Here is an 18,491-nt window from a genome sequence, read left to right on the forward strand (position 1 = left end):
ATTTCAAAAGTTTGAAGGCTTGTATGTGACAATACAATATTACGTTGCAGGCTTGCAGCCTCATAAACTCAAATCTTTCATAAACTAAATTCAATTCACTACAGACTAAATTGCAGTAGGCCGGAAACTAAACACTAAACAAAAGGAACTGCAGCCTCTGCAATTCAAATCGCTTCTGAAGGCATGAAGGTATTAGTTCAAGTAGAAATTAAGAGCACTAGTGCACGGACCAAGCTTCTTAATTAGCAGTCATTTCACTCGAGTAGTAATCGCATAACAAACAAGATGGCACCAACGTCATAAAGAGGATCCAGGTGACTGGGCGAGGTGAGGAAGAGAACAGCGCCAAGTAGTATTCTCTTCCCAACTGCATAGGTGGACACAGTCAAACATCCAAAAACAGAGTGGTCAAGGCTCAGCTACTCTCAGAGTTACACCATATTAAGACATTATACTTTTGTGACCAATGATTGCAGCAATTTTTATTTTTTTCAGCAATTAATATGGACCACGATTATGGAAGAGCTAATCTGGTAAGAAACTCCAGAAAGTTTAGCAGAGACAGATCAAGGAGCTAGGATGAAGATGGAAGTTAAAGTAATCTCTCAAGAAACCATAAAACCCTCATCTCCAACCCCTCACCACATCTGCCATCACCACCTCTCCTTCCTCGACCAGTTAGCTCCTCACGTCTACATTGGTTTCCTCTACTTCTACTCCCTCCCCTACCCCCACAACCACACCCAGATCTCCACCCACCTCAAGAAATCTCTCTCCAAAACCCTAACTCACTACTACCCTCTAGCCGGCCGAGTCAGACTCAATCTCTTTGTGGAATGCAACGATCATGGCATCCCCTTCTACGAAACTCGAGTCGGCTCTCGCTCTCTCGGTGTTGATTGTTGCCTTTCAATGTCGACGAGGTTACAGATGTAGCTCTCGGAGTTCAACTCAATCTGTTTCCTTGTGGGGGAGTTGCTATTGGGGTGTGCGTGTCGCATCGAGTTGCAGATGCCTTGTCTTATTTCACGTTTGTTAGGAACTGGGTGGCAACTGCTTGTGGAGATGGACTTCTCGGCAGCCTCGATCTTCCCACCGAAGAATATGATGGGTATAACGGGATTCCTATTACGAAAAGGAATGATATTGTGAGCAAGAGGTATGTGTTTGATGGGTCAAAGATTGAAGCTTTACGAGCAAAGTATGAAGAGAACATCAGACTGAGGATGAAGATCAAGAGACGGCCCTCTAGCGTTGATGCATTGTCTGCTTTCTTGTGGAACAGGTTTATGGCCGCTGCTGCAAGAAAAGAAGAAGAAGAATCGAGGTGAAGAAGGTTGTACTCGGTTGTATGTATCATGGATCTTCGGTCCAGGTTTGATCCACCTCTGCCGCAGAGTAGTTTTGGGAACTATTACCGGGCAGCCACTTCAACTCCAACAATGGTTGATGGGGAGGAGACTCAGGGGAGTGTTGGCCTTGTGAGGCAGGTGATCGAGGAAATAGACAAGATTGACAACATGTATATGAGGAAATTTCAAGATGGATATAAGGAACATTTGGAGTTCATGAGGACAAGGATGGAGAGGGCTGCTAAAGGAGAGCTAGTTACACTAACGTTTTCGAGTGTGTGCAGGTTTCCAATGTATGAGGCTGATTTTGGTTGGGGGAAGCCTGAACGGGTGAGCATGGCTTCTATGAAAATCAGCAACCAGATTATTTTCATGGACACCAAAACGGGTAATGGAATAGAATCATGGCTAAGTTCGAGCTTGATACACAGTTCCTCCAGTTGCTTTCTCCAATAAGTGATGTCAAAGCAAAATCCATTTGCACGCCTTTAAATCTTGATTGAATCATCAATGGTATTTCTACTTTCTAATTTAACAATTTGATCAGATATGCAATACTCTTGCCATATCAGTTTTGATGTATAACATGTTACAAATACTGTAGTAAATGTACCCGAATTTGGCCGAATAAAATTCAGTCCCATGCATCTTGAAGTTCAGATTTGTAGGTCATGATCCCAATTCGTTGTTTGGGGTTGAAAGGATAGGAATAACGGAAGAAAACTTCACAATTTGAAGATCAGATATATGCTACACGGAGACATGATCATGTACATGCGTACGAAGCAATATGTTTAATCAGCAGAGAGCCAGAGACAAAATACTATTTCAATATACATTTGTGGATGCAAATCGACTGAACTATGTTCAATGGTATTTGATAATTTAGGGATGGAACTCATGAAAGTCTGTGACTAGAGTGCGAAATTGAGAGAGTGGAATCTGAAATTGGCTTTCTGATTGTTTTTAGCACCCACTTTTAAACCTCCAGACTTGTGCTGGCATATTGATGCCACTGAATCTTTCATAGATTGAGGTCCACAGACCAGGACTCCAACATCAGATCCACCAATCTCATTCGGAAACTTTGCAAAGATCTCTGCTCAAATTGACCACATATTAGATATGTCCTAGACAACATATTTGAGTTTAATTGGAAGAAAAATAATATAACAAGTACCTTCAAAATTAGGCCTTCCTCCAAAATGGATTTCATGTTCCTCAAGTGCATCCCTTGCTTCTGTTGGGCTTATTTCCAATGCTTTGCCTTGTTTTTGGAATACTGGACGGTTCTGTTTCTTTAGTCTTCTCCATCTTACAATAAGTGGTACAAGGCTGATGCACATCAGCATAGCGATGAAAGAACATATGATGAGCAGATCTACACCCAGAGATGGAGTCTTTCCTTTGGTAGTCTTGTTCTGGGAGGGAATGAAAATGTGATTGAATATGATGAGAAGAATGAGAAACAGGATATATGAGATTCCAGCAATGGCAGCCACACAGAGTGGACTTTCGAGTCCAGTTATTGCATAATTTGAAGATTTGATGTCAAAGTTGACTGTTTGCACTCGAGAAGACTCATCTAGTATTGCTTCTCTAACTGTAACACCAGACTGCTCTTCTTGAGTCACATAAACCTTCACTTTCAGATGACACTTTTCAGCTGGTTGGTTAAAGATTAGAGGTGAAATTGAGTTCAATAAACATATATCTTGAGCCTTCTTGACAGCAAATACAAGTTGCATCCTAGGAAGGACTTTGTATCGGACACTGTTTAGCACTGCAACAAGTTCTTGTATGATGCTCAGAAATGGGGTTATTCCGATTCCTCCAGCAACTAGAAGCAGACTGTCATACCTGCAGAAGATTTCAAGTGTATAACTGTGAACTATAGCGTGTGTATATATTATGCATTCAATACTGTCATGGAAAGAGGGAAGTATAATGGTGCACCTTAGGAATTCCATTGAGGCAGGTCCATAAGGACCTTCTACTGCAACAGGCACACATTTCATATAATCAGCATCTGACTTCTGCTGGGTTTGTATCAAATTTGAAAGAGCACTTGTCCAGGATCCTTCGGATTTAATCAGGACAGACATTGAGTTGGCATCAACACTAGAGCTGGAAATAATGCTGAATGAGTGCCACTGATATTTAGATATACTTGGTACCTTCAGAAATAGGACACTTGTGGGGGTATACTTGAGTCCTGGAAAATCAGAGCCAATTTGTTTTAGATGAAATCTAGAGGCACCTGTGCTTTTTCTCCAAGATGACTATGGATAGTTACCTGGATCTTTTGGTAGTACAAGCTCTATAGCTTTAGAGGGGAAGACTATTGCTGATAGAATGCAAGTTTCTGGTCTAGACTGTATGATCCTAAGTAGCTTGTCTAGTCCAAACAGAAATATTCCAGGGAAGATCGCATAGAAGTGTCGGTCTCCGGCATGAAACAAGAAGAACAATAGGAAAACCATGTATAGATGGTGTGTGTAGTAAAATATTTCAAATTTTTTTCTCCTAATTTGAGGCAGTGCTGTGATCCAAATCACTAGCCCCGTGACTAGACAGATTTCCCCCGCAAGGTATATGCGCCCAGTATTCTGCCATTTCCAAACCTGTTATTGAATGAATTGCATCAAAGGTCAGATATGTGCATCAAGTTTTTAGATTTACTAAAACCAAAAGATCAGTCTTTTACCTCATCTTGAATATGGTGGCTGACCCCCCAAATGAACAAGGTGCTTACACCGTGGAAAGTAGCACAAAATAGCATTGTAGTCCCAAGCCAGATATGATATCTTATAGAAGCTTCAAACTGAATGCCAAGTATCCGAAATACGGCTAACCCTCTTAGTACAGGGAGAAGAAGAAATGCCAGGCAGGCTTCTGCTAACAAACCGAACCGAGTTGCCACCCTTAGGTACTGCAGTTGCCATCTGAGATACACAATTGAGCATATAGCATTAACACTTGAACTAGAAAATTGTTTTTAAGCACTACACACTAAACAATGAGGGATTCACTAACAGATTCAAGTTTAGTGCTTTGTCAGGCTTTAATTTCTTGAAATCACTTGAAATTCGGACATAGAAAGTCCAAGCCAAGAGGAGCATGAAGAGGAAGACAGCAACAATTTCCATACTTGATAAAACTCCCAGAAGATTGTTCACCACCAATGGATTTGAGAAACCTGCAAGAACTCTCCTCCCTTTTCTGTCATATCCAAATGAAGCACACTGGTAAAAATTTAAATTGGCATATCTTAAGTGATCAAAATCTAATCCCATGAACATAAAATGATTTACTACCTCTTGATTGGTTCTCTGGGCTTCAAGTTCAAGTAGACAGACCCAACAATAGCCAGAGCGAAAAGAGGGAATGTATACACAGCATAATTAAGACCTGCAGAACAAGTAACACAGTAACATTATAACATTTCTAAGTGCTTCCCTCTCCCAAAAATAAACTCAAATGAAGTATCAATTGTGTACCATAATATCCAAACAAAGTAGGCCTTGCTAAATCTTCAGCTGCTTTCCATTTTCTTGTCCAAAACTGAGTTGGCTTGAGAAGCCAAAGAGATACCCAAGCAGCAAATATCAAAGCCATGAGGAATTTGAGAACAGCCAGAAGAGTTGTTCTTGCCATGTCAATCTCAAGCTTGAGTTTCAGCCAGGCAGTACTAAAGAGATATCAATATAAAGAGCTAGAGATTCTGAAAAAGCTTGAATCCACTAAGGATCAATTGCTAGCCCACCACTACCTTCTGGGAAGTGCTTGTCAATTATATAGCACATCTCCAAGTACTTATAGCCTGCAATTTCAGTTGCAACTGATGAATGAGACATGCACATATTGGTTGATATTGCTCATAATCTGCTATTATATTTTCTCAAATCTCAACCCAGTAATAAGCTGACAAATTTGCTTGTTGAGGATGGGACACATATACGTCATGCATATGCCATTGAATACTCAATTAGGCAGCTTTTGGGATTTCTGTTGCAAATCATCTTTGAATTTGCATGAAGAAAGTCGTTGTAGTTCTGCTTAGAAAATTTTCCTTTATTTTATAGTGGTAACTTTGGTCCATCCTGGTGTAACCTTCTTATATTCTGTTTGTCCTACTTTTGGAAAATGAGATTTTGCACATTATTGTGAGACCATAGTTTATCTAATGGATAGAATGCAAGACATGAAAAGCTAACAAGTAATGTGAAGATTCGAAGAATTGGTTAATGCTGTCAGCTGATGGAAACTTTGTTGCAGATTGGTTGTGATGTTTTGGTCATCACTTGGTGGAATTCTGTTGTAGCATCTTGAGGTAAATGATATCTAGTCGATCGTGGAATAGGGGTTTCAACTTCATGACCTTATAGTCTCATACTATCCGAATACTGAAACAGAGTTAGATAATCATTGAATCTAGAGAAATTAGAAATGTCACGATGAATTCACGGTAAATATTAAGCCACCGCAACTCATTCTATTCGATCAGAATGCATTGACTCTCAACATCAATTACAAATCCACTCATCTGTGTAAATCAGACACTTGAATATTGTTATATTTCCGTCTCCTTTGAAGTGGGCAGTGCATTACTGCATTATAGGAGTTTATCAAATTATGTGACATGCACTTTAATAATTCAGTGCCTATACATCATTACATGCTTAGATGGGAATGGATTTATTTGTGGTTATCATATAGTCCACTACATGGTACATACTTGCATGTTGCATGTATTTTATAATCACAATGAACACAAAAGGCTCTGGAAATAAACTGAAACTTACAGTACCAACCTTGATTGCTCATCTGGGATCAGAGAAATGAGGAAAGGTGATCTTCTACACAGCACTTGCAAGGTTAACAATACCACTGGTTTCTGGGAAAACGTTGTAGTGATGAGTCTGTTTAGGGACCAACCTTTGGTAGCCCATAGGCCCCATACCACTGATACCAGGACTACACTAATCTGAATACCAAAACGTTTATAAACTATTGAAGTTTTTTTTCATAATGAAGTTCTTGATTCTTGGTAATCAATATTCATGAATTCTCTAATATTAAGTTTATTTCTAATTTTCTCTATTATTCATTATCTATCCCCATCCCACTACTATAACTAGAATCTTTTTTTTTGTCAACAGCTTCACCAAAAAATAGATCTGCCAAAAATGCTCATGTTAGAGAAAATGATAAGTTAAAATGATGATATACATAAGCATTAAAAACGTAAATAATAAAGAAAAACAAAAAAACAAAAACAAAAATTACAAGAGAAAAAAAGAAAGAAAAGTGTAGTGGTTAACACTATTTTAATGGGTAGTAGGAAGTTGAATCCGTACATTTGCACCGGTATAAAACTAGTACTCTAATAATCAGAACTCACTTTGTCAACCAAAAATAGGTGTGAAATCACATAAATAACCTTAGATCATGTGGTAGTTTGAAATAACTCTTCATATATGATAGATAATATAGTAAATAGCAAAATAATAAAATGAAATGAACATCTCAAAAAGAAAACTATATATAACTTACATCCCAATAACTTCCCACTACCCATTTTAGGCAAAAAAAAAGTATTTAAAAGAAAAAAATAAAATAAATGTCTCACACATGATACATGAATAGCATGTGTATTTATACTAGTGTTAATAAATGAGAGTTGCTATCATATATTCATATGGAAGAGTTACTATTCCATTTCCAAAGATTAGGTCGTCCTGCTTGTTGGCTATGATTAGTACAAGGCTTCATCAAAGAGCGCAAAATGATTTAAAAAAAAAGAGTGCACAAAATGATATCACGGTGTTTGTCTAAAACTCTAAAGGAAAATGATGACACATCAAAGCATGTCTTATGCAAGGCTAGGAGTAAATGAGTATTGTCTCCAGTGGAGGTACTCAATCAAGCTTGTTAAATATAATTCGAGCCCAGTGCAAAAATGTTAATGAATTATTCTCAAGTCAAGTCTGTGTGTCTTGATTCTTGGCTCCCCTTACCGGAGGATCGGATCTGGGATTTATCTGGGCTAAGAACAGTGTAGACCGGCCGGATATGACAACTTTGACAAGTATGAATTTCTTGAAAGGAAACCCCATATACTTTTAGGGCTTTCAAGTCTGAAAAAGAAATATACCCAACTTCCTCTTTTCTGGTCAGAAAAAGATCCCTAATCAGTCTATGAATCTAATTTATTAGACATTGTACATCAATGGCTACCATCCAATCTAAGGGTTTTCCTATGTAAACTTACTGGTATTAAGCCAAGTCCATTTGTAGGTTTCCACCTTCTGATTGATCAAGGACTAAATATAGCTAAACTAATATGCACTCATTGTTGCTATCTCTCTGATCATGAGATGTGTAAAACATTTCATTTATTTAATCTAAATCGACAGTAGCTATGTTAAACTTTAGCTGTTCTTAGCATACATTTTTACTTGTGTTTTTGTTTCTTGTACACATATAAGTTGAAGACTTGAAGCTGTTGATCATATTATGTCTGTTTGAATGAAAATCTGAAAAGCATTCTCACCAAATCTGTTTTTTATGCAGATTACATGCATGTTAAAAGTCCTGTGTGGCGACAAATCTTCGGGAAAACATAGGCATTGAATTATATGCAGCAACTTTCAACCACTTTGGCACTTTGAGTGGAATGGAATATAAGGCCGGCCTGCTGTTTTTGCTTTCCTTCTCTACTTTGTTTTAGTAAACTTCACATTTTACATGTCCACATGCCTCACTCTACAGAAGGTCATCGTTCCTCGACTGCACTTTTTGTGCTACTTGATCCTCATTCATGTATGTATGCACCTTTTTTTGAAAATATGAGGTAATTCACGAACAACTGAGAATCTAAAATCTATGATAAACACAAACGAGATAGTATCATGTGGTAAGGCACCTATGGTAGGAGAAAATGGAGAGCTACATTGCATATCCAAACAGCCTGTTAGGCTTGACAAAAGAGAATCTTACCTTTTCTTAGTGGCTTTGAAGGCAACGCCTCTTTCACAATAAGACAGCCAAGTGCTAAAATTCAGTCCCCTGTTGTTTTCAGTCCCAAACACTATCAACTCTCTTTCTTCTTCTTCTCATTGTGTGCTAATTCTGATTCTCCACGCCTCTATGGAAGATGAGGATAGTTATGTTCCAGTGGAAGATCAGAACTTTTATAAGGACTATAGTCCCCGAAGGACCTTCTCGCCGGAGATTGTGGAGCTAGGAGGGGATATCACAAGTACTAGGGGTGCCACTGCAGGAAGCACTAGCAGAGACATTGTCGGTGTCAATGATGTTTATGCGGCTGTTGGTAAAGATGATACTGATGTTCTGAAATGGGTGCTCGGTAATGCTGTTTTGCCTGGTTCTCGCGTTTTTCTTGTCCATGTCTTCCCTCCAATCACCCACATCCCTACACCAGGTAATGCCAGTGTCAGTCTCTTTTAGTTTCTAGCTAGTATGCTTTGTCTGTATAATTATTGGATTCGAATCAAACAGCAAGAGTCATGCCAACATCAATTTATAAGTCTTTTTATGGTACCAAGTCATGTCACATGCGTGAAGCTTGTGAACTCTTCGTTAGCAAGCTTAAAATTCAAGATTGACTGGGCCGGGATACCAGAAAGATATGCATGGAGGGGCATTATCTTACAAGTTTGCTGTTCTAGTGTTCGTTCTAGCTAGATATACGATTCAGTTCAGCAATGAATCCTAAGAAGTACTGTTTGTTTTTACGTCTGTAAAATGTTGATAGTTGGAAGATTATCAACGAGCCATTTAAGTGAAGATCAAGTGAGATTTTACTTCAATGAAGAGAATAATAAGAGGAGAAATTTCTTGCAGAAATACGTCTGTTTATGCAACGATGCTAAGGTACTTGTAGTTTTTATTCCTCTCCCTAGCTGTGTATTATATCTAAACCACAAAATCATAGATGAAGAAAACATCTTCTTTTCCATATCTGACTGCAGGTAATGGTGGACACAATGCTACTGGAGAGCAGCGACAGAGCAAAAGCAATCACCGAGCTCATTCCTGTTCTTCGGATTACTCACCTAGTCATAGGAACAAAAAGACCAACTTGGTAATGCTGCCTGCTTTTAATTTCCATCTTCATAACTTGAACTTTGAAAGTGAATTTGTATCACACTACTGACTACATAGCCGATAGCTTGATTCGCTTCTCCAGTAGAGGTCAGCTCATGTTTGGTGAATGTGTTACATCAAAAGAGTCAAGTTGACATTTAATTAACAGGTTCAATTATGTTGTTTCACTTTATACTTTCACGTTATCAGGAAGAAGAAAAAATCGTCACTAGGAGAATTTGTTAGGAAAAATGCACCCGAGTATTGTGATGTTAGCATCGTTCATGAAGGCAATAAGGTCATAGTTGATGAACAAATAAATACTTCGCAGAGGCGTCCCCAATGCGAAAGAAGCATCTACGAGTGGGCATGCTTTCCAGGCAAGTTCATTTTGCAGACCAACACATCTACTTTCATAAGTACTTTCTGCAAGGAATCTATTATATGCAGGTTGCATAAATTGCTGTAACACATAGTAGAACAGGTTCCAGATTAGTCTCTTTTTCACAGTACTCTATTTTCCTGATCAACAGTGCGTGGAAAACATCCCTGGATGTCTTAAGCAGCAGCAGCAATGGCGGCCACATTGCCACGGTTACTTGAAACAAACGCTTTGATGGATTATGGACAAGGAAAGCCAGAAAGGGATCAAATTTATGAGAGATTATCAATATATCAGCTAGAGGATGCAGTTTGTAGTACTCATGTAGTCATGTTAAATTAATAATCTCTCTCTTTGGTTATTGTACCAACAATTAGAGTTGAGGAACAAGAAGACTGACTATGGAAGAATTCAGAGCACAATGTCAAGTTTAGAAGCAATCTCACATGCCAAGCATCGAATGGACGTCGACCATTGCATAATGTATTATTGATGTATTGGTTGATGAAGTTAAAATGGTGCAAAAATTACAAGTTATCAATTCCTAAGCGATTTCATTAGCTCAATGGAACTACGTACTGCTTCTCCCTCATTGAAGAGTTTGAATAATTGAGCAAGAAAAGTGGCGACTTTGGGTTTGACAATCAAATTTGGTTTTGAGGATTGCTATGAAGTCCTTAATTTATCTGTTTAAGATTTGAGAATTTAGTTGGAATGAGGAGTTGAAATCTAGTCGTGTTGACGCATTATGATTTTGGTAATATACTATTGACACAATAACACATTTGTATAACGAGAGAATCTACGGAAACTTTGGCTCTCAGCTATTCGTAAAAAACAACCGGGTTTCTCGGAGCCAAAGCCTAGGGTTTCAAAACTTGGTTTTCATATTCCGTCCGACGACGCGTGGTTCCTCTGATGAGCTGTGTCTTGGGTGGCTTGCAATTCGTGGTCATTAGGTAGGTTGAGCTTGGGCTTAGTCATATGCTTTTATTTCTTTTAGTTTTTATTTCTTCAATAATACTCCATTTTGAATGAATTGTAGTGTAACAGTCTCGGCCATGTTCATTTTCTCTTAATTAGTGCATGAATTAACCCATTTCTAGTATTGATGTACACCAATTGAGGTCTTAGGTAAATATACTACCAGATTAATTTACGTTTGCTTGTTATTGAGCAAAGTTAGTAGTCTAGTGTAGACTAGAATATGAGTTTATCTCCCACTTAACTAGGCGCATGGTTTGTATTTGAGTTTGTTCTCCTGTATGACTACCGGTTGCGACTTGCTCACTGGAGTAAATCAATTTTCCTAAAAAATAACACATTTGTATAACAACAAATCGATGACTTAGGTAAGAACTATGTAGGACTGAAATCTTTAAATTCTATTTCAATTCTATTCCATCTTGAAACAGTATCTCAATTCTAACCTCGTTCCCTCTGCTCGGGTTGGAGTTTCATTGTGATTTTTCTATTTAGTAATATTTTAGGTTTTCTCCAAAACCTCATAATGTTTGTATAAAGATATATATATATATATATATATATATTCCAAGCTAAATCATCCCTCATGAAACTATCAAATATGGCACATTCTTGTTCACTCATTTCAAATATTCACAATGGAATCAAACACTAAAACAAACACTTACATCATATATTATTGTAAAATTAAATTACATAAATCAGTGACGAAAAGGTAAAACAAAAAACAAAAATAAGAATATAAAAAAAAAGATTATTTCATATAACTCTCTATACATAACTTCCCAAATCATAGATTAGCTAGGTAGTTATCCTACAAATCCATCTAGCTTCTCTATGTAGTTAAATTAAAAAATAAAATAAAAAGTATTCTACACACAATGTGTGTGGACTGATGCTAGCATATATAATATAGCTAAAATTACTAAAATACACCCCAAATTTGACTAAAATTGTCAAATTGCACCCCGAACTTGCATTTTAGTCAAATTACCTCCTAAACTTAGTAAAAATTACCAATTTGCACTATATCTGTTAAATTTAATTGTTTATATCTAATTTTGCATCACATATCATGCACATAATGAGTAATGTTGTCATTTTCTATTTATATTTTTCGTAAAAACAAATAAAAAAATTCTTTAAAATGAGGATTATTTTTTTAGTCAAATAATTTTATTTACATATTTTTTCTACATACTTAACCGTACTTCAAATTATATATTCAATATATCCACTCATTCAAATAGTGTGTTGTGTATATATATATATATATATTTATATACACAATTCTTTTTAATTTTCTATCTATTTATTTATATATTTTTAATATATTTTAACATACCATATGACGTAAAATAATACATATATAAATTAATAAAATGTTTTGAAAAAAAATAAAAAACCATAGTAGCAAGTATGTTCTCGTAAGTAATTTATTAATTTATTTCATTATTAAATATGAATAAATATATAATGACAATACTACCCCTCAAATGCATGACATGTAACTTAAAATTGGATGTAAAACATTAAATTTAACAGATGGAGTGCAAATCGACAATTTTTACCAAGTTTAAGAGGTAAATTGACTTAAATGCAAGTTTAATGTGCAAACTGACAATTATGGCCAAATTTAGAATGCAAATTGACATTATATAATGAAAATTATACAAAACACACATATTCTGAAAATTTTTGAGTCATGTATAATCTTGGACTGCAAAATTAACAAGTTGTATCTTCTTTAATTCTGAATCCAAACCTAAATCTAAATCTAAATAATTTAGCTAAAGGACGCCTTACATTTGAGAAGATGAAAGAGAGCAAGGGCAAGCGTGCAACTATTCAAAGCTGTGGAACTTGGAAGCGTAAGTTAAAAAAAGTTACCGTGTAACTCCATTAGACCACGTGTCCCCTTAGCACACCGACAATACAGTTAATTTTCCCTCCCACAATATAACCATACATATACACGATACGTAGCCGCCCAATCTTCTTCTTCTTCTTCGTCTTGGCTTTCTTCCCCTCAGATCGGTGATTTCAATTCTCCGGCAATTCAAACCCCTAGATCAACCGGAAGTCACAACTATTACACGCGTCCTCCTTTTTCGTCTTCCGATATACTTCAGGTTTCCTCTAAACCTAACCGATCAGAAAGCCCTAGAAATCTTTCAATCCGGTCATTCATGTACGCCTACGACAACCGTTACTCCGACTCCAACTCCTACCGCGAACGCCGAAGGTACTCGAATTCAGATCCCTTTATTCGATTCAAGTTCTCCGCTTTATGAATTTTCAATTTTCAGCTTCATAATTTGTAAGTAGATATATAATTGGTGATATGTATATGTATGCAGTGACCTAATGGGTCCGGCGCCTGCGTCAGCACCGCCACCGAGCTACGGCCGTGGCGGTGGGGTGGCACCGTACAGGGGCCCAGCGCATCCGTACGGTGGAGGCGCGGCTGGCGGAGATAGGAGTGGGTACCCTCCTTTCCAGCCACCGGCGGGGCGGTTCAGCATCGGCCGTGACGGAGGTGGGAGAGGCCGTGGCGGCGGGGGTAGGGGTTTTGATGGAGGACGTGGGGGTGGTAGGAGCTCAGGTTATAGTCGGGGAGGAGGGAGTTCGGGTTTCGGGGGTGGAAGAGGAGGTGGTAGACATGGTGGTGGTGGGTCGGCGAGAGGTGACTTGGATGGCATTGTTCTTCCTAGGCAGGATTTTGGGAACTTGGTTCCTTTTGAGAAGAATTTTTATATTGAGAGCCCGTCGGTGAAGGCTATGTCAGAGCATGAAGTTGTGGCGTATCGAGCCAGGAGGGAGATTACGGTTGAAGGGCATGATGTCCCCAAGCCGATCCAGACTTTTCGGGACGCAAGTTTCCCCGGTAGATATTTCCTTAATCCTCAACTTATGAATGCCAGAATATTTGTGTTTAGTGTTTGTTGTTTATGTTAGTTGCTGAAAAGCTGATGTATTATCTGATATGCTAGGTTATTGCCTTGATGTGATTGCCAAGTTGGGTTTCGTTGAACCAACACCAATTCAGGCTCAAGGATGGCCTATGGCACTGAAGGGTAGAGATTTAGTTGGAATTGCCGAGACTGGTTCCGGAAAAACCCTTTCATATCTGCTTCCATCTCTGGTGCATATCAGTGCTCAGCCTCGATTAGGTCAGTATATGTAACCATTCCTGTTTTAGTTTGCACCTCTTTCTGATAGCAAATTATTCTGAATGTCATTGTTTATTTGTTGTTGTTTTTTAACCTTCAGCTCCAGGTGACGGTCCTGTTGCGTTAGTGTTAGCACCTACTCGGGAATTGGCAGTTCAAATTCAAGAAGAAGCTGTAAAATTCTGTTCAGAAAATTATATTAGGAGTACATGCATTTATGGTGGTGCTCCAAAAGGACCCCAAATACGCGATCTCAGAAGAGGTACTTGCTAACCTGTTTATATTACGGCAGTTTATGATGGGAGCCTATGTATCATATGTCATAACTATTACCATATCACAGGGGTTGAGATTGTGATAGCTACACCTGGCAGACTTATAGATATGTTGGAAGCCCAACACACAAATTTGCGAAGAGTGACTTACCTAGTTTTGGATGAGGCTGATAGGATGTTGGACATGGGATTTGAGCCGCAGATAAGGAAAATTGTATCCCAAGTATGCTACTTTCCATAATTTCTTCTGCTTAAATAGTCATTGGCTGCAATTAGCCAATGTTATCAATTAAGAACATTCACTTATAGATGTGTTATAAGTTTATATCTATATTGAACATACCTGATATTCTTAAGAGCACATGATTTTCGTTTCATAATTGTTTTGGCTTGTCCCCGCAATACCTGTATCACTGCCGCCAAGTTTCATATGCATATATGAATTTATCTTTAGTGTTAGAAGTTTAAGCGTTCTGTTAAATTCTTTGCAGACCCGACCAGATCGGCAGACATTGTATTGGAGTGCCACATGGCCAAGGGAGGTTGAATCTTTAGCAAGGCAGTTTTTACGAAATCCCTATAAGGTATGTTTTGTAGGTTTTCCCATAACGATTAGATGTTTTAGTGACAGAAAATAGATGTGCGCTTTGAAGTAATAACAATCTCATATATTGTCTCTTCAGGTAATCATTGGATCGGCAAGTTTGAAAGCAAACCAATCCATAAAGCAAGTTATTGAAGTTGTGACCGAGTTTGAGAAATATAATAGGTTTGTCTTGGCTTTGGCATATGATACAATGAGCCCATGCTTTGCTTTCTGAATTATTTCCTTAAAGTTTTAATTTTCTTTATTAATTATTTATTATTAACAGGCTGCTCAAATTGCTAAAAGACTCTATAATTGGGAGCCGGATTCTGATATTTGTGGAGACAAAAAAGGGTTGTGACCATGTTACTAAGCAATTGAGAATGGATGGATGGCCAGCTCTGTCAATTCATGGTGATAAAAACCAGGCTGAAAGAGACTGGGTCTTGGCTGAGTTTAAAAGTGGCAGATCACCCATAATGACTGCCACAGATGTGGCTGCACGGGGTCTTGGTAGGATTACTGTATGCTAGAAGTCTTAGGTGTCTTATAATTCGGGTCATGATTTTTAAAGGTTGCGAGTTGGCCGGCTGCTTTCCAGTTCCTAAGAATTTAATTTGTGGATTGGGTGCGAAGGTGGCATCATATCTGATAATTTGGGCTTCTTCTATTTTGCTATCTACTTCAGCAGGGGAATAAGTTGGATTGAGGAGCAGTATTAATTTCTCTTATTTGCACAATGTCCCCTGTGATAGTAATATTGTGGGTGCTACCTTTTTCTGAAAGCTCATGTTACATGGACACCAAGAGCAAAGTTTCACTGGAATAGGAAACTTCCTAAAAGTGTTTTGGGTGCTATGCCATTACATCATTATGCAAGTTTGTATGTTTCGTTGGTCAGGAAAATTATGTCCAAGGATAGATATCACTTGTTTATATTAGAGGGACTGAAATGGCATGGCTGCTTCTTTTGAGTGTCTACGTAACATGTGAAAGTTTGTCGTTGCCCATCCACGGTTATGGAGCTGGTTAACCTTGCAGCCCGGTTGACTCATATGCTTATTCATTTGATTGGATATGGGAAGTGGTTCTGGTGAAGCTGCTCCTTATCCCTGCTAGGTTAAGGTGGGCACATTTGGTGATGAATGTTGTCTTCGATTGTCTCAGGGATGCAGGGATAAGGTTGTTTGCAGTTTAGTCCATGTTTTTGTTTTCCTGAACTCCTTTGACCATTATTTTGCTTTGTTGATTGTAGATGTGAAGGACATAAAATGCGTGATCAATTATGATTTTCCATCTAGCCTTGAGGACTATGTCCACAGGATTGGACGAACAGGACGTGCAGGGGCAACAGGAACTGCTTTGACTTTTTTCACAGAGTCAAATGGTAAATTTGCTAGAGAACTGATCAAAATCCTGCAGGAAGCAGGTCAGGTTGTGAATCCAGCATTGTCTGCGATGGCACGATCATCTGGTTCCAACTATGGAGGTGATTCATTTTCTCAAATTTTTATTACAAATGCAATTTCTCTTTTGGGAAGTGTCTAATGTATGCATGTATGTTGTGGTATTTGTTTTCAATCAGGGGGGAATTTCCGCTCTAGAGGGCGAGGAGGCTTTGGTAATCGGTCTGGGTCAAACAATGTTCCTGTTGGTTATAAGAGACCTTGGTAGTCGCAGCTGTCAAGAAGGCTAGTGATTCAGAAGATCTAAACAAAGCAGAAGACCAAAAATAGTATAATGGACGTGTATTGTTTATGATCATCTTTTTTATTTCATTTGTGTTCGTGTTTGGCTAGTGATGAGATATTGAATACTACTGTTCTACATGTATGGCTAGAGCCTAGAGATGCTAATCATTGTTATAAACTTATTGCAATACCATGCATATGTTCCTTCGACATATGTCAATAATCAACACCATCTATGATGTAGACTTTGGATCTCAAGCAAGCAATAAAGAGAAGAATTAGTGCTATGGTGTGCTGAGGCCTGAGTGATCAATATCTTGGGGAAATTAAATTGGGGAACTAGCCAAAGGCCAAAGCTTTTCATGGGCAGCGCTATGTCTGTCACAAAATCTCATGTACTAAACCTGTCGAGTTTGGAACCCTTGTGATGTTTAGTTGTTTACCGCACGAGGAGACGTTCAAATCCTTGGTTCAGTTTTTGGAGCCGTGAGGGCAAAGATTGGTCACATTTAGAGTTTTAGACCATGTTTTAGACCAGGAAGGGTACGTTGTTAGGCAAATCACAAGATTCTTACTAGCAATTTGGCGTTAATTGCATGGTGGGTTCCAACTTCAACTCCAACAGCATAAAGGCCTTTCTGCAGTCAGATCAAACTACCCCTTTCTGCAGTTTTTTCAGGTCGCAGATGGGGTCGTCTCTGTTCATTTTCAACTTGAAATTTAAAGCCACGATAGCGACGAGTGCGTCATAGGCTTCAACCACAACAATGGGATTTCGAGGAAAATAAGTAACTAGGAAACAACAAGTCTCGATCCAAGCATGGTCATGGTGGCCACCTCAGCCGGAGATGGAGACCCTTGGCTACGTTCAATCAGGATTCGTCGGCATCTTTCTATTTAACTGTAGCAGTTGATTCTGAGCAGCTAGCATGGTATTTTCTTCAGCATTACGTCGACTTTGTCTTCAATTGAATTGCAATATGCTTTTGGAGTATACTGATATTGGTTCCTTATGCTGAGGACTGGCCGGTGTATTCCTTAGTGCTTCCTTTTCTTTTACAAGTTGGTTTTAGTATTTATCTTACCCAATCTGATTCCGGGGAACAAACCCTAGTTAGCTAATACTCATCCAAACAAGTTGGATTAGGCGTCATCAGTCATCATTAGTTATGATGCATAACGATATAGAAAACTACACCTCTTTTTATGAGCATGCATGGATAGACTAAGATTGAGAATAATGCGTTGTGGTTTATCACTAAACACTAATCTAATCAACTTAAATTCTGACCATAAAAAAATCTCTTTCTTGCATTTCAGTTAACTGATAAGATATTTCTCTTAGGTATTGATAGATTAAAAGTTCAACTCTCCTCTCATTTATAGGAATGTGAAAGGAATGGAATTGACACGCAATATCAGTACTGCTCAATTCTAATGGTAGGGTATATTATGAGCTGGAAAACTTTTCATATTTGGTTATCAATTATCGATGTGTGGTGGACAGCATATATATGCAGATTCAATTATAAATGACAAGTTCATGAAAGTAGCTAGCTGCCCAGTTTAGGATCACTGAGTGATAATAAGCCAAATACTGCTCTGGAGTCTTTACTCTTTATATCCACATCAGAGCATGACCAGTCTTGATGAAACACCATTTAGGCAATATGGTGACTAGATGATCCAGCTCTTTCTGAACTGAGCTTTCCCTACATTGCTATAATTAACAATAGCAAGAACAGTATACAACTCTACGTACATCTTGTTTAATGTGGAAAATTACGCACGGTTTCTTGAAGGGTTTTATATTGTTGGTTTGGATTAAATTATTCAAAAATTTTATTGGTTGTAATTGAAGGAAGAACAAATATTTAATATTTGGTTATGTAAATTTTGACAAATCCTGAAATATAAAGATTCACACTTTCATATT

At 38.1% G+C, this 18,491-nt stretch overlaps 3 protein-coding genes and 1 pseudogene across 5 annotated transcripts; 3 read left to right on the top strand and 1 right to left on the bottom strand.

The window, feature by feature from the left end:
* Nucleotides 1-579: 579 nt before the first annotated feature.
* On the top strand, nt 580-1,844 carry LOC126793768 (stemmadenine O-acetyltransferase-like; annotated as a pseudogene).
* Nucleotides 1,845-2,062: 218 nt separating this feature from the next.
* Nucleotides 2,063-5,191, bottom strand: LOC126793767 (ferric reduction oxidase 8, mitochondrial). Its single transcript, XM_050520387.1, has 8 exons — nt 4,853-5,191; nt 4,670-4,763; nt 4,389-4,574; nt 4,060-4,297; nt 3,649-3,976; nt 3,309-3,567; nt 2,533-3,212; nt 2,063-2,451 (listed from the first exon to the last, which is right to left on the bottom strand). Exons 1-8 carry the CDS (start codon nt 5,007-5,009, stop codon nt 2,267-2,269), a joined length of 2,127 nt encoding a protein of 708 aa, XP_050376344.1. The 5' UTR covers nt 5,010-5,191; the 3' UTR covers nt 2,063-2,266.
* Nucleotides 5,192-8,434: 3,243 nt separating this feature from the next.
* On the top strand, nt 8,435-10,600 carry LOC126795093 (U-box domain-containing protein 52-like). The gene is made up of 5 exons (XM_050521916.1): nt 8,435-8,799; nt 9,133-9,251; nt 9,350-9,462; nt 9,675-9,844; nt 9,998-10,600. Exons 1-5 carry the CDS (start codon nt 8,505-8,507, stop codon nt 10,024-10,026), a joined length of 726 nt encoding a protein of 241 aa, XP_050377873.1. The 5' UTR covers nt 8,435-8,504; the 3' UTR covers nt 10,027-10,600.
* A 2,236-nt stretch (nt 10,601-12,836) lies between these two features.
* LOC126793733 (DEAD-box ATP-dependent RNA helicase 20) lies at nt 12,837-16,842 on the top strand. 3 transcript variants are annotated; one of them, XM_050520343.1, is made up of 10 exons: nt 12,837-13,075; nt 13,191-13,717; nt 13,824-14,003; nt 14,104-14,265; nt 14,347-14,501; nt 14,770-14,862; nt 14,962-15,047; nt 15,151-15,377; nt 16,120-16,353; nt 16,450-16,842. In XM_050520343.1, the coding sequence occupies exons 1-10, from the start codon at nt 13,020-13,022 to the stop codon at nt 16,536-16,538; spliced, it is 1,809 nt and encodes a 602-aa protein (XP_050376300.1). In that variant the 5' UTR covers nt 12,837-13,019; the 3' UTR covers nt 16,539-16,842. The 3 variants fall into 3 exon arrangements, 1 of the variants encoding a protein (XP_050376300.1); XR_007672093.1 differs by lacking the exon at nt 16,450-16,842 and having other exon boundaries at nt 15,151-15,989; nt 16,120-16,269; XR_007672092.1 differs by lacking the exon at nt 16,450-16,842 and having other exon boundaries at nt 15,151-16,046; nt 16,120-16,267.
* The last annotated feature ends 1,649 nt before the right edge of the window (nt 16,843-18,491 follow it).

Source organism: Argentina anserina, chromosome 5, assembly GCF_933775445.1.
Source record: "Argentina anserina chromosome 5, drPotAnse1.1, whole genome shotgun sequence".
Classification (NCBI taxonomy): domain Eukaryota; kingdom Viridiplantae; phylum Streptophyta; class Magnoliopsida; order Rosales; family Rosaceae; genus Argentina; species Argentina anserina.